This window comes from Poromitra crassiceps (assembly GCF_964638095.1).
Source record: "Poromitra crassiceps genome assembly, chromosome: 9".
In the NCBI taxonomy this organism is placed as follows: domain Eukaryota; kingdom Metazoa; phylum Chordata; class Actinopteri; order Beryciformes; family Melamphaidae; genus Poromitra; species Poromitra crassiceps.
Window position 1 is genome coordinate 25,770,719 of NC_139630.1, and position 24,605 is coordinate 25,795,323.

The following is a 24,605-nucleotide window of genomic DNA, read 5'->3' on the forward strand; positions in this document are numbered from 1 at the left end:
ACGACACGACGCGCGCTCCAAAAAGGAAACTTTGAAGTGCGCTTCACAGTAATTAAGTGTGACCTTGTCGCAGGTGTCCCCGCCCCCCCGGCTAGCTAACGACGGAGGAGGTGTTTCTCTGAGCCGGTGCCACAGTTCTCCTCAGAGTGTTGTAGGCGAGACTCCTTATCGACTGAGTCGGGCCCTCAGCAGTGCCGTGCTACAGCTTGACTGTGACTCGGGCTCTCAGCAGTGCCGTGCTACAGACTCGCCTTCAACTGCACAGTCCCAGAGAACACGTCGGACTCCCAGCAAGCACACGGAGAGAGACCTGTGCCACTTCCCATGTCTCCAAACAAGCCCTCAACCATTTCAAACAACACAATCTCTAAGATTACCACACATTTACAAGAAAAAGATAGATGTGTAGAAAAATCACATTTAAATAAGTTCGAAGAGGTCAAGAATAATATGACAGATATTATTATTTGGGCCATTTATCATAGCTTTAGGCTATTCTCTGGGTTGAAAAGGTTCTGGAATATCACAAACGCAGAATTCGTGAACGGAGAAGTCTTCTCTTGCCGGGAGAGGCAGAGTAGTAAATGGAGCAAGGGGCTCTGGTGTATCTGAGCAGGGTTTCAAGTCCTTGACATTTAGCCCATTCATCATAACAAGGCACGGTCCAGGCCTGGGCTTCACCACAGACGGAGGAGGGGAGGGCAGGGAAGAGGGAGTCTGGCTGGTGATCAATTTGAGCAAATTGGAAATGTCATGGCCTACTCAACCTCGGCAGGCAGCCGGAGGAGCTCTCATCTCCCCGCTGACTCGCCCTCCAAATCCTTTATCCTCATATGCTCCCCCCCCCCCCCCCCCCCCCCTCTCCAGATGTTTGGTCCAGCCCCCCCTCCCCACCTGGACACCTACCTCCACATGGCCTTTCCCACTAAGGGGAGCTAAACTGCAGCCATGCTGGACCTCAGCCCTGGCAGAATCCCGTTGTGAAGGCTGGCTTAAGCTTAAAGTCTTTAGTGTAAAAAGTGATAGAGACACTGCATGAAATAGGCCACGCCCATCATGGGGGAAAGCTCTCCATTCACCAGCGTTATTTTCTTTGGATTAAACATAGCTAAAAGCTGTTGTGTGGTGGGGCTCGCGCAGACAACAAATGTAAAAAATGAATGAATGTTTTGTTGTACTCCCGAGCAAAACAAGGAAGCCATTGAGAATTGGCGAGAAGAAAAATGTGGATCGAGCTGTCAAGGAAGTAAGTTGGAGTGTTCATCTTCCGTATATATGATCTTTGTGTGCAACATGTCACATACTAGCCGCTTTCACACACAGATCGCGCAAAATTGCAGTTCAGAAGGCCCGCAAAGCCGGCAGCCTCGCCACAGAAATGGCTTTCACACACAGCCACCGCTCCCGGATTGAAAGGCGAGTGGAGGCATTTCCACCCAGCTCCTCCTAGCCCAAATGAATTTTTTCATAGGTTAGTGTAGCCTAGGCTATGATGAACAAATTAATTCAACAACCAAACATCGCCGATGTACGCCAGCCAACGAGCCAGCCAACGACATGCAGCTGCGGTCGTTAAGGATCAAAGTGATAAAACACGAAAGTGTTTTCCACATGCAGCATGGTAACAAGGCTTTCAATATTCATCTGATCAACTTTATGGATCACAGATGCTGATAGGCTACATGATGGTATCATGTAGCCTATTAAGTACAAGGCTAATTCTTATCTTTTGGTTCCAGTTTTTTGTAAAGCAAATTATTCCCATGAAGTAGTCTAATTAGCGTCCTTTCTGAAAGACGACGCCCGCATATCAAACAGCTGCAGTCTGCATAACGTTCGTCGTGGGAATAGTATAGGCTATAAATGCACATGACTACTATAACGTTAGTAGTTTTTGTAAGGGAATGCACAACTGGCTAGCTAGACAGATTGCAGTTCTGGAGCTGGTTTCCAGAGGGAATATCCTCAGACCAACTCGCCACAGACAGCTATAGTCCTCTGAAGCTTATTATTATATCCGTTAATTACCTACTACCTACTACTGTACCTACTTGTCAACATCGTTTGAGCATAAAGCCTAACCTACTTACTTAGCATTCCTCCTGGCCGACTGTTTTTACTTTCACCTTTCTTGCTGCATGAGGTGGTTTTGCCCTGTATTTTTTTTTTATGAATGAGCTGACCATTCGCACCGTTCCAGCTTGCCGCTCCTACGCTTTCAGGTGGAGGGGGGTTGCCGGGTAACCCGGCGCTGAGACTAGGTCCACTGGCGGAACGAAAGGCGTACAACAATTACCCACCAACCGGCGTTCACAACTTTCACATCGGAGGCGCGGATTCTATTTTTTCCGTGCATTTTGCGGCTTTCAAGGCCGGTGTGAAAGCGGCTACTGTAGGAGAACGCCAGGATTGGGGGGGGGGAGTTTGTGTTTGCCCCCGTTTTGGGCATGGTTTCCGAATGATGACGTGCTCCGCAGTGTCTCTATGGAGAGGTTCACCCCGTCCCCTGCTTGGTGCTGAAACAGGCCACATTGTCTCACCTGACAGAGAGCTCGAGGAGCTTTTCACAGAATTCACACGGTTCTCCTCGCAGTACATGTCATGTACGCCTCAGTGTCACTTTCACACGACGAGATGGTAAATGTGAGAGGCAGAAGGTAACACTGCGCAGGATATAAATAAGTATTTCTACTTAAATGTATATTGAATAAAAAAAATATGAAAAGTGTATTTTATGACTGCTGAGGCAAAGTGCCATGGGTTCGATGCACCATGTGCTTGAGGCACATACTCTAATATGAAGACCAACACACACATTTAATCCCGCTTCTTCATATGATATCTTTATAATATTAAGCACACAAAACATGGCTGCACCTCGCACCTGCATCCAGCCCATAAGATACAAAAACACTTTCTCTGTTTTCTCTCACACACACGCACGCACGCACGCGCACACACGCACACGCACGCACACACACACACACACACACACACACACACACACACACACACACACACACACACACACACGCACACCACCGAAATATAGCCCTGGCAGTGGTTAACGAAGAGGGGAGAAACTGTGCAAGAGCTATCACCACGAGAGGTCTACAATATACGCCTACCTGCTGTTTCAGTGCTACAGATCCAATCTTGCTCACCACTCCCTCACACACACACACACACACACACACACACACACACACACACGCACACGCACGGCATCTACTCAGAGCAGGAGTGCTTCTGGTCATCTGATTGGGTCCCTTGTGAAGGGAGCCTAAGAGCAGAACATTAGCCACAGAGCGCCTCTTCACAGGTAGCGGGGAAATATCTCTAGTCTCATCTTCAGATGTTTCTAAGTTGTCCCGCTGGGACATTAACCAGATTCAAAGAGGAAAGTGAGAACTAACGCCCGGGTTTTGTGAAGACGCCACACGCACCTTTGAAGGGACGCTTGCTTGCAAAATGAGATATTCACTGCTTGAATCACCTTTACTCCTTAAAAGAAAATTCTTAGCCTGAAAAAAACACAGTCCAATTCCCTCCATCCCGCCCAGCACCACAGGACCATCCCGCTCAGCACCATCCCGCCCAGCACCACGGGACCGAGTGGCCTGGGAAAAAGACCGATTCTGTTGCTTACGGGGAAAAGCGGCGGCGTTCCTCCCCTTTCCCCTCCTCCCCTGTGTGACTGCTGTGTTTCCTGTGTGACTGCTGCGTTTCCTGTGTGACTGCTGCGCGACTGCTCCGTTTCCCCTCCTCCCCAAGCCCCCAGGAATAGCGCTGGGCTGTGAAGCCATTTGAACATGGTGGCAAAGCTCTGCAAGTCACGTGACGCCATGCAGCCCAGAAAGGAAAATCCCCATCCACTTGCATGGGGACCCCGGCAGCTGTTAAACCCAGGGGAATTTTTTCCGGGTGTCACTCAAAGTATAAAACGACTCTTTTAATTATCAACACATTTTTTATGGGGCAGTTTTTCTTCAGAAGCCACTAAGAGCCGTATACGGGTGTATTTTCTTCTTTTAATGGGTGGGGGCCGGGTCGGGGGGCATCGGTGCTCTTCATCACTGGTCGAGGGCTGCCGGTTGGTTTAGAACAGCTTAGGTAGGCGATAGATTAGCTACAGCCTAAGGCTGACCTGTTAGTGTTCAGGCTAAAATCAGACTAGAGCAGGGTAGGATAGGCCAGATTAGGCTGTAGATTAGCTAGATACTATGTCCCAGTTAGCTCTGGTTAATGCTTAGAGTAGTCAGTTGTCTGATCTTCTCCCCCCCCCCTCTCTTTCCCCCTTCCCCCGCTTCTTCCCTTCTTCCCCCTTCTTGTTCTCCTCTCTTTCCATGCTCTTTCCTCCCCCACATCCCACCGCCCCCCCCTCCCTTCTCCTGCTCTCTCCTCATTCTCCCCCCCTCTGCTCCTTCTCCTCTTCTCCCCTATTTTCCTGAATCCCTGCCACTTCCTGCTCTCCCTTCTCTCACATTCCCCCTGCTCTCCTTCCCCTGCACCCTCCCACCTCTCCTTCTCTGCCTCTCTGTCCTCCCCCCTCTCTCACATTCCCCCTGCTCTCCTTCCCCTGCACCCTCCCACCTCTCCTTCTCTGTTCTCTCCTCCTCCACATTTCCCATTTTCCCCCCACCCTCGCCCTAATCCGGGCCCGTATCCTACTCCCTCCCTCCACCCTAGACCCTACCTCTACTCTCTGTCCTCCCCCCTCTCTCACATTCCCCCTGCTCTCCTTCCCCTGCACCCTCCCACCTCCCCTTCTCTGTTCTCTCCTCCTCCACATTTCCCATTTTCTCCCCACCCTCGCCCTAATCCGGGCCCGTATCCTACTCCCTCCCTCCACCCTAGACCCTACCTCTACTCTACCTCCCCTGTACCCTTCCACCTCTCCTTCTCTGTTCTCTCCTCCTCTCTGTCCTCTCCCCTCTCTCACATTCCCACTGCTCTCCTTCCCCTGCGCCCTCCCACCTCTCCTTCTCTGTTCTCTCCTCCTCTCTGCCCTCTCCTCCCTCTCACATTCCCCCTGCTCTCCCTCCCCTGCACCCTCTCCTTCTCTGTTCTCTCCTCCTCCACATTTCCCATTTCTCCCCACCCTCGCCCTAATCCGGGCCCGTATCCTACTCCCTCCCCTCCCCCAACCCTAGACCCTACCCCTACCCTGGCTCTCCCTCCCCTGCACCCTCATCTCTCCTCCTCTGTTCTCTCCTCCTCCACATTTCCTATTTTCTCCCCACCTCCCCCCTCCCCTCCCTCCTCCCTCTCCCTCCCTCCTCCACTCTCCTGCTTTCTTCAAATGTTCAAATGTTATCTTTATTCTGTATATTCTTGTTACTGTGTGTTAGCTAGAATCAGCTAGACATACTTTCTGTGAAGCCCTCTGAGACATGCTTGTGAATTAGGGCTATATAAATAAACTTGACTTGACTTGACTTGACTTGGGAGACGTCATGGAATACGTCATGGCACACATGCGCACTTCGCCTTGGGCCGCATGGTCAGGAAGTAAAACCAGGAAGAAAAAGCCCCCATGATGACTTCATGTGCCAGTGAGCAGCCTCCGTCCGAAAACATGGGTGGGCGTGGCTCGTCCCCTATCCAGTTCTTTTAATACATCCATACTCCTCCCCTGTGTGACTGCTGCGTTTCCCCTCCTCTCCTGTGTGACTGCTGCATTTCCTGTGTGACTGCTGCATTTCCTGTGTGACTGCTGCGTTTCCTGTGTGACTGCTGCATTTCCTGTGTGACTGCTGCGTTTCCCCTCCTCCCCTGTGTGACTGCTGCGTTTCCCCTCCTCCCCTGTGTGACTGCTGCGTTTCCCCTCCTCCCCTGTGTGACTGCTGCGTTTCCCCTCCTCCCCTGTGTGACTGCTGTGTTTCCTGTGTGACTGCTGCGTTTCCTGTGTGACTGCTGCGTTTCCTGTGTGACTGCTGCGTTTCCTGTGTGACTGCTGCGTTTCCTGTGTGACTGCTGCGTTTCCTGTGTGACTGCTATGTTTCCCCTCCTCCCCTGTTTGACTGCTGCATTTCCTGTGTGACTGCTGTGTTTCCTGTGTGACTGCTATGTTTCCTGTGTGACTGCTATGTTTCCCCTCCTCCCCTGTGTGACTGCTGTGTTTCCTGTGTGACTGCTGCGTTTCCTGTGTGACTGCTGCGTTTCCTGTGTGACTGCTGCGTTTCCTGTGTGACTGCTATGTTTCCCCTCCTCCCCTGTGTGACTGCTGTGTTTCCTGTGTGACTGCTGCGTTTCCTGTGTGACTGCTGCGTTTCCTGTGTGACTGCTGCGTTTCCTGTGTGACTGCTGCGTTTCCTGTGTGACTGCTGCGTTTCCTGTGTGACTGCTATGTTTCCCCTCCTCCCCTGTTTGACTGCTGTGTTTCCTGTGTGACTGCTGTGTTTCCTGTGTGACTGCTGTGTTTCCTGTGTGACTGCTATGTTTCCCCTCCTCCCCTGTTTGACTGCTGCGTTTCCTGTGTGACTGCTGCGTTTCCTGTGTGACTGCTATGTTTCCTGTGTGACTGCTGTGTTTCCTGTGTGACTGCTATGTTTCCTGTGTGACTGCTGTGTTTCCTGTGTGACTGCTATGTTTCCTGTGTGACTGCTGTGTTTCCTGTGTGACTGCTGCGTTTCCTGTGTGACTGCTATGTTTCCTGTGTGACTGCTGCGTTTCCTGTGTGACTGCTGCGTTTCCTGTGTGACTGCTGCGTTTCCTGTGTGACTGCTGCGTTTCCTGTGTGACTGCTATGTTTCCTGTGTGACTGCTATGTTTCCTGTGTGACTGCTATGTTTCCTGTGTGACTGCTATGTTTCCTGTGTGACTGCTGCGTTTCCTGTGTGACTGCTATGTTTCCTGTGTGACTGCTATGTTTCCTGTGTGACTGCTGCGTTTCCTGTGTGACTGCTATGTTTCCTGTGTGACTGCTATGTTTCCTGTGTGACTGCTGCGTTTCCTGTGTGACTGCTATGTTTCCTGTGTGACTGCTATGTTTCCTGTGTGACTGCTGCGTTTCCTGTGTGACTGCTATGTTTCCTGTGTGACTGCTATGTTTCCTGTGTGACTGCTGTGTTTCCTGTGTGACTGCTGTGTTTCCTGTGTGACTGCTATGTTTCCTGTGTGACTGCTATGTTTCCCCTCCTCCCTTGTGTGACTGCTGTGTTTCCTGTGTGACTGCTGCGTTTCCTGTGTGACTGCTGCGTTTCCCCTCCTCCCCTGTGTGACTGCTGCGTTTCCTGTGTGACTGCTGCGTTTCCTGTGTGACTGCTGCATTTCCTGTGTGACTGCTGTGTTTCCTGTGTGACTGCTGCGTTTCCCCTCCTCCCCTGTGTGACTGCTATGTTTCCTGTGTGACTGCTGCGTTTCCTGTGTGACTGCTGTGTTTCCTGTGTGACTGCTGCGTTTCCCCTCCTCCCCTGTGTGACTGCTGCGTTTCCTGTGTGACTGCTGCGTTTCCTGTGTGACTGCTGCGTTTCCTGCCTCACAAACAAGCTCCAACCAAAAAAGATAACCGCACTGTGAGAAGGTGCTGGAAACATGGAGGGCAGCGGACAACAAAGCAAACATTTGAACTGATACAATCATCTGTATTTACGAAATATTGCTCCATGGATACAAGGTTGTCTTTTCTAAAATGGATGTATACTGTAGCCTTTTGAAATACAACCATTAGCCCTGTTCAAAACCTGTCCCATTACAGAAATAGTGGACTATATAGTGTGTTGGCCATTTTGTACTACATAGTGTCCCAATTCTCAACTGTTAATTTCATTCACTATATAATCCACTATAACATACCCACAATGCAGTGCAGTTTCTAGTGAACAGAGAATGTATCCTACATTTTCTCCCATATACCACAATGCAATGCGGTCATGTTTACCAAAGGAGAAGAAGAGTGAGGTAGCGTCCGAAACTCATTTGATCGTTCCTCATACACTACATATAGTTCACTATATGATCAACACTACATATAGTTCACTATATGATCAACACTACATATAGTTCACTATATGATCAACAGTACATATAGTTCACTATATGATCAACACTACATATAGTTCACTATATGATCAACACTACATATAGTTCACTATATGATCAACACTATAGTTCACTATATGATAAACACTATAGTTCACTATATGATAAACACTACATGGGAATAGTGAGTGAGTGAACGAGTGAACCATTCCGAACACGGCCGTTGTGTCTGCAAAAGAGGCAACGGAGCAAAAACAAACGACTTGGAAATGGCAGCCCTGAAACTGATTTTCCAGTGTGGGAGTATTGAAGGACTTACCTATGTGTTTTCCGTACATATGGTAGAAGAAGCCGAAGCAGTAGGCGGGCGGGTTGGTGATACCGTACGGGTTCTTAGGCGCCACGTTGAAGAACGGACTCACCAGCCGCGCCTGTTCCCCTTCCTTCCGTGGCCTGGATGTCTCGATGTACATGTAGAAGCCTTGAAGCACACGCACACGCAGACACACACAGACACACACACAGACACACGCACACACACACACACACACACACACACGCACACACACACACACACGTGCACACACACACACACACACACACACACACACACACACACACACACACACACAGGACAATGCACATAAAAAAAAAAGATTTAATAAAACTATTACCATTTACTGCTATTTAGCAAAGACGGTGCTTCTGGATTCTGGAGGTTGAAGTGTTCAACTGACGTACAGTACTGCTAACTGCTGTTTAGGTGCAAGCTCCTTCATCAGAGCAACAAGTCAAGTGACACAGTTATCCACATCCAGACATGCTATTTTGTGCATCTCCGCTCTTGGATTTGGGCACAAGAAGACACGCCAATTTCAATGGGAGACTGCAGAAACGGTGCGCGTCCCCCTGTTGAAAACCATGCAAGCTTTTGCTAAAGCTGTGTTCACACCGAGATATTTATTTTTCGCTCTGTCGCTTGATTCAACCCTTTGGAATCGCTCTGTCGCTCTGTTTAAATCGCTCATCAACAGGCACACGAATTGACGGACATGTGGGGGATATAACGTTACGCAATGTCATGCTGTTTGTCCACTACGAGCCACCGTCATTGTTTACAAGCTAAGCCTATCAGCGTGCTCCGAACGCGAGCTGCATACCGGTAGTACAGACTTCACTTCATGTCAGCTGTCAGCCTGTCAATGCGGTTTGTTGCCACACTAATAAACCGGCGGTTTGTTCCAAGCCAGTGTGATCCTTGACTCGCTCTCAACACGGCAGCCAATCAGCGTTGAACAGCGAGCGACTGATGCCAGCGTAATTTCGCTCGAGTTGGGATATTCCATCTCGAGCGACGAGCGTATTTTCTCCCTATCGCTCTGTCTCTGTCGCTCGGACGCCCAGCGATTTTTCTCCCGGGCGAATATACGCTCAATCGCTCGTTTGCATTGACTTTGTATGTAAACTCGATGCCAGCGAAAAACTTGAATAGGTCGGTGTGAACGCAGCTTAAGCAATCTTCAGAATCTGCCTGCTGACATGGGGCCATGACATGGGCCACCATGATGACGCACAAACAGATGATGAAAAGAGTGGAAAAAGGCAGATAAGAGCATGACGCATCGTAGCCAACTAACGTTCAGTTCAGCCAATCTTCAAAAGCATGTGGGAAATGAAAGCTTTGTAAGATAAGGCTCTCTATGAAGGACAATTCACGGCGTTTGACTAATAACAATAATAACCCGGGGCAGATGGAAAAGGATGACAGGCGGGTTATGTTTGTGCTTGGCCTGAGACATGTGGACAGCAGCAGTGACAGCACGAAGGATAACAGTCCTCCTGATTGTGCCCGAGCCACATCATCTGGAAGCAATCTCTGCGCCCCGCCGCAGGCCGAGCGAGGGAAGCTAGCTACAGCGAGCAGCACCTCCACGTCCCTCCAGCCCCAAATCAAACATAATCTCTCCCTCAGTCTCATCTGATAGCAGGTAATTATAAGCCAAGAGGAATGGGGGGGGGGGGCTGGTAATGAAATGCTGGACATTTTGAAACCATTAGAGTGTTTAAAGCCAATGCATTATTTACTGGTTCAGCCGATGCTGTTGCCATACTCCATAGATACAAAATACCACTCATATTCTAATACCACACGTAGGTTTTAAAAACCTTCTGAAGGAATTATTTTTGAGCAAACTAGTGTAAAACATGAGTCCCCCGGTGCTACGATATGTTTTTTTTTAATCTTCTGTTCTTTTTATCCTTTGACTGTTCTGTATTGTTTCCCCTGATATTACTATGTTGACGTGTGTCATGTTTTATAAGACCAGGGACCATGATGGAAATAAGTGTTGACACTTTTCATGTTATGCCTTGGATGTTTGTCTTGCATCCAGAATAAAAGTAATTCATTACTTCATTCCACCACAGATAACTTGCATCAGAACATTCATCCAGCCTTATGAAGCCCTTTCCTTACAGGGGAGAACATTTCCAAGGCCCCCCTCATCATTGTAACACTGATTATGCATTTGTACAATACTACCACATTTGTACTCTTAGACGCCACTGGAACCATCAACCATTTGTATTCTAAAACGTTTCAACCTAAATAATTCAGACCTGTTTCATAGTGATCAACAGAAACACATTTCAATTCGAATCGTGTTAACGGCGACGCCACTTATACTTTTTAACAAGAGGGTCCTTTTATTCCAATTGCATTTAGACTCAACTTGATTGACTTGCATTTTTTAGCCTACTCGTCAAGTACTGTAATTGATCTGAAAAGCGTTCCAGAAAATCAACAGCAAGACTGGAATAGTCCTAAACACAGCCATTTAAAATGCCCAGGCTAAAGCTAACTTTCAGTAGCCCACAGTAAGTGCTTTCCACTTTCAAATAATTCACTTGTTGCTCCTTATTCAAATCATTGTCAGAAAACTCTGAACAAATCATAGCAAGTTATCATAACACTGTTGCAGTAATTTTGCCTGACATTTAAAATGATTGCATGGGATTAGCATAAAGTGGGGGATGTCTGTAAAAGGGGAGACTTGTGGGCACCCATAGAAGCCATTCTCATTCAGATACTTTGAGGTGAGAGGTCAAGAGGCTCCTTTGAAAATGGTCAGTTTTTCCCTCGACAAAATTTGTCCTAACTTTAAACTTCACTCTAGCTCAATGAGCCCGGTACAGCCTCTGAAAGACAGTCATTTGGGAACTATGGGAACCACTGACTTATACCAACTGTCCTTTTCTGCTATTGTGCAGTGTGATTGCTCAGTCAGCTATGCTGAGTCCCTAGCTCTATTTCATCAGATACTGAAACAGTTGATATGCTACTTTGTTGGTGAACAGTTATTGGCAATCTTTATTGTTTTTTCCTGTTTTTAATTGTTATTATGTATAATAAAAGCTATATAATATAATATAATATAATATAATATAATATAATATTATATTATATATATACTGTATATATATATATATATATATATATATATATATATATATATATATACTGTATATATATATAATAGGAAGAGGGTATTCTTTAACGTGATTATGGTATTATGGGTAATATGGTTGTTAATTCATGTTTGTGCCTCCAACAGCCTGTTAAAAACCATCATAGCCAAGAAGGGGTTAATTACTGTTATTATGCAGGAGGGAAGGATGCCCCCTCAGGTACCAATCAAGCAACCGATCAACCAATCAATCGACCAACCAACCAACCAACCAACCAACCAACCAACCAACCAACCAACCAACCAACCGCTCGACCACTAAATCAATCAAACAACCACCCCTCCACTGAAATCAATGGAACAATTGATCTTTCAGGACGGCTTACCCTGCTTGGAGCCGCTGCGGTCTCCACTGGGCCCGGTGTTGGGCGTATACTTGGTGTCGCGGGTGGCGGCGCTGTGCCTCGTCCAATCAAAATCGTCGTTCTTGTCCTGGGTGAACATGCAGATGGGCTCCTCTTCGAAGCTGCAGTGGAACTCTCCTGGCGAGCGTGGGCAGAGACAGACTGTTACAAACGAGTACGAAGCGATGACAGCATCATAGCAAACCAGTGACGAGTTATACTGACAAGAACCTATGTGGCCCAGTGAGAGGTCTGCTGTGTATTTATGAGATTTCCTTGAGCGTGTATGGGTGTCAGGGGCATATGTTGGAGCAGCAAAGTCCTAATTACACCATACAATCTGGAGTGTACTAAACTCCCAAATTAAGATATGACCTCTCCTTGCCTGCAGTGGAGACATCAGTGAGCGTGTTTGGTTTTCTCTGGTAATGAGATGCAATTTGGTTCAGTTCAGAGAGGAACTCTCTGCAGAGAATATGCTGTATCCTGCAAATACCCCGTGGCAGTTTGTTTGGGATAGCATGCAATAACAGCCACAATCGATGTGACTGTTATAGTGTAGCCACGCATGCACTCAAGTACGCAGACATACTGTAGAGCCCGACCCATACTGGATTTTTGAGGCCGTTGCCGACACCGATATTAGGGAGTAAAAAAAATCCAATATCGATATATCGGACGATATTCTCATATTATATATACCCATTACTTTTTTTGTGTTGTGGCAATGATCCCTCAAATATCAAACACTTGACAAAGATATGACTTGACGTGACTTGAGATATGTAATGTAGGCACTAGGCAGGATATTTGACAGCTTATCACTCAACTTTATTGTCCAAAATTAAATCAATCCAATGAAACGGTAAACTTCACGGGGAATGTAATAATTATAAATAACTAGAAATAGAAAAACACAAATAGAACAAATATCAAATATAACTTGAGTTAAGAAAAAAGATCAAATATACACAACATGCTGTCTATAACTTAAAAAATACAAAATAAAAAAATATCGGCCAACATATCGGATATATCGGCTATCGGCCGATAATACCGGTGGAGCGATATATCGGTCGGACTCTAACACGCACGCGCACGCGCGCACACGCACACACACGCACGCACGCACGCACGCACGCACGCACGCACGCACGCACGCACGCGCGCCCACGCACACGCACACACACACACACACACACACACACACACACACACACACACACACACACACACACAGCACATAATATTCAGCACAAAACTCTTGAAACATGTTGAAAAATCCATTACCCTTGCATGAGGTCACGGGTGGGGTCACGTGTCGCGGAGCGAGAGTCTAACAAGGACTAACAATGATGAACACTCACCACTCCAAAGTGGGCCTCTAGGGGCAAACTAGCCCACACACTCTAAACGCAGAGGTACGCCTCAATGAGCATCTATATACCAGGCGGGATCATCAGTGTCAAAACCCCTATTTAACAACCTCGGAAACAAACAGCGGAAAACAGCTAACCAGAGGACATACTGATGTCGTACACTATCCTCACAGAGAGAGTGGAAAGGAACATTTAGATTCGGGATGCGGGCGTGTTTTGCGTTCCGATAAATATTCATTGATTTATTAAAACGTATGGAATGGTGACCTTGAGAGGAGGAGAATGGGCAGCTTTTTGCTCAGGTAATGGAGGGAGTATAGAGAGAGGTGCGGTGTGGGCGCACTGACGGACAGAGAGAGAGGATGAGGAGGGCAGAGAGAGTGAGAGAGAGACGGAAGGGGTTGGGTTGCAGGGCGCTCTTGACTCCTCTCCTCACAGGCATGCAGATTCAAATGGAGTTCTGGCCCCTGGCGCTCGACACGAACGCACCCCCCCTTCCCCCCTCCAATCCGCTGTGAGCTAAGCTAAATGTTTTCGCCTTCTGCGCCCGGGAGCGATAGGAGGATTTGGGAGGGCAGCAGCGGAGGAGGAAGGAGGGAAGAGGCGTGCAGGTAAGCTAGTGTGTGTCCTTCGGGGGTTTGGATAATGATGTTGGTGATTAGGATGTTTGTTATTATGTTGGCAATGTTTACATGAACACCCACCAAAAAAAAACACACACACACACACACACACACACACACACACACACACACGCACACGCACACACACGCACGCACACACACACAATACAAACACACACAAACAGTAATGAGGGTGCACTCTCTTGGCGTGAACAATGCGAGTTCTTAAAAGTTGTTACAGTGAAGAGGGTGCATCCTGGCTTCCAGCGTAACGACACGCCTGGGAGCAAACATTAAAGTACTTACACAAGCACGTATAGCATTATGCACACACACGTAATGAGACAAAACACTGGCCGTGCAAACACACACAGACACACACGCACATGCACACACAGACACAAACGCACACGTGCGCGGAACGCCCGATCTCAGGCAACCTCGCTCTAATCCAATAAAACCCACAAGTTGTACTGGATGTCCTGTAGAGGTGTCACACGCGACATGCTAAACTGGATGAGCTGGGTTTACTTAGAGTTCCTCGTGGGACGTCTCGGCAATCCCACTTCATTTAAAGAGTACTTAGTTAGCGGGGTGTCGGAGTGCAGGGTGACATGTTGAAAGAGTCAGCTCTCTACGGGACATGCAGCCACTTTGTGTCGGTGGTGTCACACACTGACACCGTGCAGTCACTTTGTGTCGGTGGTGTCGTCACACTGACACCGTGCAGTCACTTTGTGTCGGTGGTGTCACACACTGACACCGTGCAGTCACTTTGTGTCGGTGGTGTCACACTGACACACTGACACCGTGCAGTCACTTTGTGTCGGTGGTGTCGCACACTGACACCGTGCAGTCACTTTGTGTCGGTGGTGTCACACACTGACACACTGACACCGTGCAGTCACTTTGTGTCGGTGGTGTCGTCACACTGACACACTGACACCGTGCAGTCACTTTGTGTCGGTGGTGTCACACTGACACACTGACACCGTGCAGTCACTTTGTGTCGGTGGTGTCACACACTGACACCGTGCAGTCACTTTGTGTCAGTGGTGTCACACACTGACACCGTGCAGTCACTTTGTGTCGGTGGTGTCACACTGACACCGTGCAGTCACTTTGTGTCGGTGGTGTCACACTGACACCGTGCAGTCACTTTGTGTCGGTGGTGTCACACTGACACCGTGCAGTCACTTTGTGTCGGTGGTGTCACACACTGACAGCGTGCAGCCACTTTGTGTCGGTGGTGTCACACACTGACACCGTGCAGTCACTTTGTGTCGGTGGTGTCGTCACACTGACACCGTGCAGTCACTTTGTGTCGGTGGTGTCGTCACACTGACACCGTGCAGTCACTTTGTGTCGGTGGTGTCGTCACACTGACACCGTGCAGTCACTTTGTGTCGGTGGTGTCGTCACACTGACACCGTGCAGTCACTTTGTGTCGGTGGTGTCATCACACTGACACCGTGCAGTCACTTTGTGTCGGTGGTGTCACACTGATACCGTGCAGTCACTTTGTGTCGGTGGTGTCACACTGATACCGTGCAGTCACTTTGTGTCGGTGGTGTCACACTGATACCGTGCAGTCACTTTGTGTCGGTGGTGTCACACTGATACCGTGCAGTCACTTTGTGTCGGTGGTGTCACACTGATACTGTGCAGTCACTTTGTGTCGGTGGTGTCACACTGACACCATGCAGTCACTTTGTGTCGGTGGTGTCATCACACTGACACCGTGCAGTCACTTTGTGTCGGTGGTGTCACACTGATACTGTGCAGTCACTTTGTGTCGGTGGTGTCACACTGACACCATGCAGTCACTTTGTGTCGGTGGTGTCATCACACTGACACCGTGCAGTCACTTTGTGTCGGTGGTGTCACACACTGACACCGTGCAGTCACTTTGTGTTGGTGGTGTCACACACTGACACCGTGCAGTCACTTTGTGTCAGTGGTGTCACACTGACACACTGACACCGTGCAGTCACTTTGTGTCGGTAGTGTCACACTGACACCGTGCAGTCACTTTGTGTCGGTGGTGTCACCTTGACACCGTGCAGTCACTTTGTGTCGGTGGTGTCACACACTGACACCGTGCAGTCACTTTGTGTCGGTGGTGTCACACACTGACACCGTGCAGTCACTTTGTGTCGTTGGTGTCACACACTGACACCGTGCAGTCACTTTGTGTCGGTGGTGTCACACTGACACACTGACACCGTGCAGTCACTTTGTGTCGGTGGTGTCACACACTGACACCGTGCAGTCACTTTGTGTCGGTGGTGTCACACTGACACACTGACACCGTGCAGTCACTTTGTGTCGGTGGTGTCACACTGACACACTGACACCGTGCAGTCACTTCGTGTCGTTGGTGTCACACTGACACCGTGCAGTCACTTTGTGTCGGTGGTGTCACACTGACACCGTGCAGTCACTTTGTGTCGGTGGTGTCACACACTGACACCGTGCAGTCACTTTGTGTCGTTGGTGTCACACACTGACACCGTGCAGTCACTTTGTGTCGGTGGTGTCACACTGACACACTGACACCGTGCAGTCACTTTGTGTCGGTGGTGTCACACACTGACACCGTGCAGTCACTTTGTGTCGGTGGTGTCACACACTGACACCGTGCAGTCACTTTGTGTCGGTGGTGTCACACACTGACACCGTGCAGTCACTTTGTGTCGGTGGTGTCACACACTGACACACTGACACCGTGCAGTCACTTTGTGTCGGTGGTGTCACACACTGACACCGTGCAGTCACTTTGTGTCGGTGGTGTCACACTGACACACTGACACCATGCAGTCACTTTGTGTCGGTGGTGTCACACTGACACCGTGCAGTCACTTTGTGTCGGTGGTGTCGTCACACTGACACCGTGCGTGAGGAGGAGACAGGCCCAGTAGGATGCATGTTATTACTTACTCAGATGAGGGTTGATGGGAGCTGGAAAAGAGAAAAAGGCAGGGGGACAGTCATTAGTACAGAATTATGATCATAATCGTGTCATTAACTGAAACAAACGCTCGTTAAAGGAAACGTGTGCACGGGGGTGCGCATACGGCTGTACACAAGCAATCAAATATGCTCACGCATATTATCAGCGTTTGGCTGACTCACACAACGTGTTTTGTGTGTGTGTGTGTGTGCTGTGAAGAAACTGAGTTCTAGAGGATACTGTGTGTACCACACAAGCACATACCCACTATCATATACCCCCCCCAAAAAACAATAACGCTATTGTTATTGTAAACCTCTTTGAATTCCCTTTGTCACCTTTTGTTCAGCTTTCATTTATTGTTTAGGTGCACCGCTAATAAAATATAGCATAATGTAAAAAAAAAAACTTTGTTCCCACCGAGTTTTAATATCATAAGACAAAATGAAAGAGGCCCATGGGGGGCAGGGGCGGGGGGGGGGATACGCCGTTGTCTAGTGATATTAAAACACCGTGGACGCATATTGGAGTGTGCGCTCCATATTGCTCTATCGCTTTCTGAAGATGCAAATGAATAGGTAACGCGTTACCTACTTAACGCGTTAAGTAGGTAACACGTTAAGTAGGTAACACGTTAAGTAGGTAACACGTTAAGTAGGTAACACGCTAAAGTAGGTAACGCGCTAAGTAGGTGACGCGCTAAGTAGGTAACGCGCTAAGTAGGTAACGCGCTAAGTAGGTCACGCTCTAAGTAGGTAACACGTTAAGTAGGTAACGCGTGAAGTAGGTAACGCGCTAAGTAGGTAACGCGCTAAGTAGGTGACACCTACGTCACAGAGAAGATGGTGGGAAAAAAAGATGTGGGTGAAACAAGGTTACATGATGCGGTCATTCTCTGCCTCCGTTATCTAATGTAAAAGAGAGAGAGAGAGAGAGAGAGAGAGAGAGAGAGAGAGAGAGGGATTAGAAAGAGCAGGCTGACCACATTAATAAGCTTATAGCGCAACTGCTTATCGTTATTGCCATTTCACTGGCGTTGCTGATGCTCTTGTCCAAGGTGACTCCCAGTTGGAGCACTAAGCCCATTTTACACCCCCATTTAGAGCCCTCCATAAATCATCCAAATGAGTTCTAATCACAGCTCTGTCTCTGAAGCACCTCGCTGTGACATCACCTGGCTGTGACATCACCTCGCTGTGACATCCCCTCGGTGTGACATCACCTCGCTGTGACATCACCTCTGTGACATCACCTCGCTGTGACATCACCTCGCTGTGACATCACCTCTGTGACATCACCTCGCTGTGACATCACCTCGCTGTAACATCACCACTGTAACATCACCTCTGTAACATCACCTGGCTGTGACATCCGTGCTGCTTTCTCTCTGTGTTGACTTTACTGTTGCTCATTATGGAAATCCCAATTATAAGAAGAGGCAAAACTTTTTAGACGAAGCCCCCGGGTGAGTTTGGTCCAGCGGAATGGACGCGAGGGCTCGTTTTGCATTCTGTCCACCTGACTTTCGGTTCGATGCTTTCCTCATTGATAATTTAAGAGAGCGCCCGCCGCGGCAAACACAGAAAGGTCAAGGGTATGAAACAGTGTTGCACGGGGAGCCAGTTAGTCTGCACTTCACTTTTTCTGCACAGTAAATAGCATTTAACCTGTCAAGAAGATTCATGGCCATTTTTGCATGATCGATTCCTGTCGGGGGGGCTGAATAGAGGCGACACACATCGGCTTTACCGCAAAACTGCGTCGCGCTGCCGTGATTTATGAAACCTCGCCGTTCGTGCAGGGAATTGATTTTAATCCACCCAATTAAATCAAGTAATAACAAATCATTCACCACAAAGGAAAACATGTATTGAAGCCTGTAGGATCGGAAGGAGTGAAGGGCTGGTTGGGAATCACTCGACATCGTTTCTAAGAGCAGAGACAACGTATAACAGCGATTTGGTGTTCTTTGGAGTTGCGTTCAAGGAAATACACGTTTCAGTCTTTTATTGGGTAGAAAACAGAGCGAGAGGGATAAACACACAGAGAGAGAGAGAGAGAGAGAGAGAGAGAGAGAGAGACATTGCATTTCCATCTGAGTCACATAAAACATTGAGCGAGCTGCAGCGCTGCAGCGGAAGCGTTGCCATGAGGGGGTCTTGAGTGTGGAGAGAGAGAAGGCTGCACACACACACACACACACACACACACACACACACCTCACCACATCAAGTGTACGACTCGCTTTTTATGGTATCGATTGTGAAAATGTCTGTATCCAATACTGAATACTGAATCCAAACACAGGAGTCCACAGCGCAGCACTACCTACCTACCTACCTACCTACCTATCTACCTACCTACCTACCTACCTACCTACCTATCTACCTACCTACCTACCTATCTACCTACCTACCTACCTACTTACCTATCTACCTACCTACCTACCTACCTACCTACCTACCTATCTACCTACCTACCTACCTACCTACCTATCTACCTACCTACCTACCTACCTACCTACCTATCTACCTACCTACCTACCTACCTACCTCCCTACCTATCTACCTACCTATCTACCTATCTACCTACCTATCTACCTACCTACCTACCTACCTACCTATCTACCTACCTACCTACCTACCTACCTACCTACCTATCTACCTACCTACCTACCTACCTACCTACCTCCCTACCTATCTACCTACCTACCTACCTACCTACCTACCTATCTACCTACCTACCTACCTACCTATCTACCTACCTACCTACCTACCTACCTATCTACCTACCTACCTACCTACCTACCTACCTACCTATCTACCTACCTACCTACCTACCTACCTACCTACCTACCTACCTCCCTATCTACCTACCTACCTACCTACCTACCTACCTACCTCCCTATCTACCTACCTACCTACCTACCGCAATGATGGAGTCCACAGGGAGGGAGCGAATCAACCAGGCCGCGTGCAGAGACATGTTTCAAATGACAACGTACAGTATAGCCTGGGGCCTGTAATACGGATGCAGAGTTTTCTGACATAGTCTATTCTTTCAGACCCCCCTCCAACTCTCTTCTTCTCTTCCTGCCCCCCCCCCCCCCCCCCCGCCTTCCCCCTGCTTCCTGTTCTCCCCTCATATCCCTCCTTCCTTCTTCTTTCAACACCTTGGTTATAAAAATATGTTTGGTTGTCAGTTATTTTACCTGCGGCCTCCCCAGGCTGACTCATTGTGCCTCTCAGCCCAGATGAATGTGTCTGCTCAGGTGATGTCTCACTGATGAAATCAAGCCGAGCTCAGAGCACCCAGAGGCCACTTCACTACTACTCGTTCTCTCTCTCTCTCTCTCTCTCTCTCTTTCTCTCTTTCTCTCTGTCTCTCTCCCTTTGTCTTTCCCTCCGTTTCTGTGTCTCTCTCTCTCCCTTTCTCTGTGTCTCTCTCCCTTTGTCTTTCCCTCTGTTTCTCTGTCTCTCTCTCCCTCTTGATCTATCTCTGCCTATCGTTCTCTCTGTCTCAAATACACGCACATACGCGAACAGATCATTTTACTTCCAATTTAGACGATTGCATCGGATATGAAAATGAACAAGGAAGACACAAAACGGATGCAAACGCTAGTGTTACAGTCGGCCCCTCTCGGCTCATAATACGATAGGTATTTATGTTCATTTGTGGCTGTTTATCAAAGGAGTGACGTCAGCTCTTAGCTAGGGGACGCCTTGTGATGGCGGCCTGAGCGGCAACAGCGTGAGGTGGTGGATAGCCTATGGTAGCTTGTGTGTTTGTAGAGTTTTTGTTTTGTCCTGTGTACTGAATGTAAACCCTAACCGCATGAGGAGTATCATCACGCACCCAAAACCAGTGGGCGACAGGTGAGCGAGCGTCCCTCAGTTGATAACAGCCTTGTTCTTATTACATGTTGCGGAGTCACTGGTGCTAGTTACCCCTAGACATGAGCCTGATTATTGTTATTGATAAAACTATCAATAACAATAATCATCCCAGATTCATCCCATCTGCAGCCACCGCATTTTAAAGTTGGCACATTGTTTTTGTTTGTTTGTTTTTAAACCACGACATTTTAGCTTCTTAAAGCATAACACTTGTTTTATTATTATTTTTTAAATGACTGGACTTTTTAAATAGGCACTACATTTTTTAAACACTGCTTTGTCTGATGTCTGTTTTTATTGTATGTATTAATGTATGTGTGTTTTTAATGTGGAAATATATTCTTGAGCTGCACTTTATGGAGCCTGTCAAAAGGAGAATTTCTGTCACTGTGTGACAGACAATAAAGCTATCTTGAATCTTGAACTAGCGACCCTGACCGTAACACAAATGCCCTCTGAACGATTTCAAACTGATTTTTGAAGTCTTCTCATGAATTTAACAGCCTCATCATTTTACAACGAGAAAGGAGCTGGAATACACTCTTCAAAATGCACAATAGTGTTCAAACATTGGCACTCTGCCTTCCCCTCTGGCAGGAAATCTATCAAGTAATAATAATAACGCCAACTGGTAATAAGACTCTGGGACAGATGAACGGCCGATATTTCTGTGTTTCCCGTGTGTAGAGCGGACGTCCGCACCAAGACTTCCGCCGCCGACGCTCACAGTCCGACGACGTCTCATATGCAGATATCTGTTTATAGAGATTAGCCGAAATGTAAAACACCTACAAAACGTATTGACCGGTCAACTCCAACTCCATTCTCGCATCAAGCCTGTAAACAATGATCGCGGCGCACGCAAGCGGAAGTCTTGGCGGGGACATCCACTATAGACCGGAAACCCGGAAATATGAGCCGTCTGTCCCAGACTCTTATTAGTCGTCAGACTGACTCTGGGTTCCCAGATTGAACAATGTCTGAATGAATAACGCATGATGAAATGTGATTTTGATCCTTCCGACGATAAACAGTGCCAATGAGTGAAGCTCTCGACGCGCCCTCCTCAAAAATCCCGTTTTCAATGCGTTTCGGCACTGCGTGTCTGATTCCTAGCAGGTAACGTTACTTATCCAACTGCCAAGACAAAACAAGAGTTTTTTTTTTTTTTACAGAATGTAGGGCATCTGTGGATGGATCAATCCAGAAGGAGGCGGTAATGCAACATAAAGGATGCCAAATGCCGTAAAACACCACAGAAGAAGAAGAAGAAGAAGAAGAAGAAGAAGAAGAAGAAGAAGAAGAAGAAGAAGAAGAAGAAGAAGAAGAAGAAGAAGAAGAAGAAGACAAAACAAACTGCAGCCGTGCACGAGCGCCTCCCTTTACCAAATTGCCTCGGTTCTGATTGGAACACAAAGTGAGCTCATTGCCAGCCAGAGGACAGCGGTCCGTAGAGGCCGTTCAGGAGGACACACAAAAACACTGACTTCATCGTTGGCAGCGTTCCCTGCCCGCTGCTCCACCGCCGCCGTATAACAAAGCAGCAGACCATCATGTGACGTCTGCGGGCCCAGTGTCCTCCTCGCCGAGCGCCGTTTGTAAACCGACCGCACGCAATCCACCACGCTCTCCAAGATTCCTATCCATCATGTTTAGAGGGGGCGGGGGGGGGGGGGGTCTGGACGGGTGCCACGGCGTTCCGAGAGAGGCCCCGTGACGGCTTCACAGCTCAAACCGTCAGTCGGCATAATCACGGAATGGCTAAATGTAATTTGCCAATCTTCTTCTTCGCGATCTCCCCTGACAGGAATAACACGAGGCCAGATCACACGCTCGCGCTCCTTCACTCAGATTCCGGCTCCCCCCTCCCTCCTGTGGTGACGCCTCGCACGGCTCCCGCACTAACACACACACACTCACACACACACACACACAGGGTCGACGTACACACAAACAAACACACCTCGACACACTTGCGCACACGCACACTCATTTCGTATATGCCTTTATACGCCTGTTTCTTGCATCCGTGTATATGACGCGGTGTACGCAAGTGAATCCTCGATGGATTTCCACTTGGGTGCGCCGTGCCGTATAAATGCTATAGCGAAGGAGTGAGAGCTAGAGTTAGATTCATGGCGTTTCGCATCGGGGTAGGCATCTCTTATATTTCACTCTATCAACTGCATGAAAAAGAATGTGACCAAATGAAGAAACAGCAGCAGTGTTTGAAAGTGTGTGTGGGTTGACAGGAGGCTTCGACGGTAAATCCTCCATCTTGGAGGGAACGCAGGGGGAGTGAGAAGTGTTGTTTGGAACGCCAAACAGATGCCGGGGGTTTGTCACTGCAGCGAAATTTAAGAGAGTGTCTTTGGGAGCTCCGGTGACACCGCCATCGTTCATCCTCCAGCTGGGGACATCATAAGCGCTTTTGTGTTTTCTCGCCAACTCACAGAGAAGCTGCTAGCGTCGGCTTTATGTGCATCATCAGAACGATCGCTCGGCCTGTTGGGGCAATCACCGTGAGTAAACTCAACTCGTATACTCCGATCGGATTTTGAGCGGGTTCATCTGTTATCCAGTGACGTCACAACCGCAGAGCCACGATATAACTTACTCACAACTGGAGAGCTAACAAACCAGCAAAGATTTAGGGTGTTTTGGTCGTCGAACAGGATAAACGTAGTAGTAGCTTGTAGAAGTCGTAAAAATAGTCTCTATATACGTATTGGCAGCAAAACGACGATAGAGAGGTCTTCGTGGCAGGTAACATTATGTCCGTTAATTTACTATAATGTCAACTTGATGAGCTACCGTAGCTGGCTCAAGTATATGTGTGTGTGTGTGTGTGTGTGTGTGTGTGTGTGTGTGTGTGTGTGTGTGTGTGTGTGTGCGCGTATTTGAGACAGCTTATGTACTGTAGATGTCTTGTCGTCGTTTGAGCATAACTGCCTCAGTGTCGTCCGAAACTTTTCTTAAGACACCTGTCGACATTTATCTCATAACCATAAAACCATTTGCGGTGTCTGTTTTGGTTGCCATGACAGATTGCTGATTAATTTGCCATTGCTAACATAATTACAGTATCGCACAACCAAGGTGTATTTACTTTACCATCATATTAACATTAATTTCAATCTACGTGTCAACTTGTTCAGGATAATCACTATGCTACAATCTATATATAAAGTAGTTGTCCCCATAGAAGTCCGCCGTTTCTGGCATGTTTCTGGTGTCATCGGAATGGAAGAATGACTAAATTTGAATATGAAAAATATAAATGTTGGTATAATAAACTTTGATTACCAGTCCTTTTCATCAAAGTAGTAGCTATAATTGGGAGTGATGGTGTTACAGTAGGCTACTGGTGGAAGTGCACGGTCACAATCTGGTCCTCTGGTAGCGACTAGCGAGGACATTTTTTTGTGGCCCTCTCTATCATCAAAGTTGCCCATCCCTGAAGTACGGTATATAGATTGCTACATGTACAGCATGAGATGTAACACCCCTCTGCTCCCACCAGGGAGAGTGAAAGGAAAGTCAGAGTGTCTTATGGGACACATCCTCAGCAGAGTGGATTCAGCTCACATGGGCATGGGCCAGCTACAGAGATGCTATGCTGTGTGAGTGGGAACACAGAGCAGCCCTAGAGTGCTAATTAGTCCAGTCTCTCACTGGGGCAGGCAGGCCATTCACACTCCAGCATGGACTCTTTTTCTTCTTCTGCACTTTAGTCCTTTTCTCGCGCTCTCCTCTGTGTCGCTCTGTGCCTCTCTCTCTCTCTCTCTCTCTCTCTGTCTTAATTCAATTCACTTTGATTGGATTCAGATCAATTCACTTCACTTTGATTCCGCTCGATTCGATTTAAGATAGAGTGAGCGCAAAATATCACCACAA

The 24,605-nt window shown here is 47.9% G+C and overlaps 1 protein-coding gene across 1 annotated transcript in view; it reads right to left on the reverse strand.

Moving 5' to 3' along the window:
• LOC310782225 (MAM domain-containing glycosylphosphatidylinositol anchor protein 2) overlaps positions 1 to 24,605 on the reverse strand; it is a gene marked incomplete at both ends in the record, with an annotated part of 178,161 nt that overhangs the window by 15,106 nt on the left and 138,450 nt on the right. Inside the window, 3 exons of the mRNA XM_083642908.1 lie at positions 8,303 to 8,464; positions 11,837 to 11,992; positions 16,797 to 16,817. Coding sequence (XP_083499034.1) covers positions 8,303 to 8,464; positions 11,837 to 11,992; positions 16,797 to 16,817 — 339 coding nt within the window. The remainder of the gene's footprint in view (positions 1 to 8,302; positions 8,465 to 11,836; positions 11,993 to 16,796; positions 16,818 to 24,605) is intronic.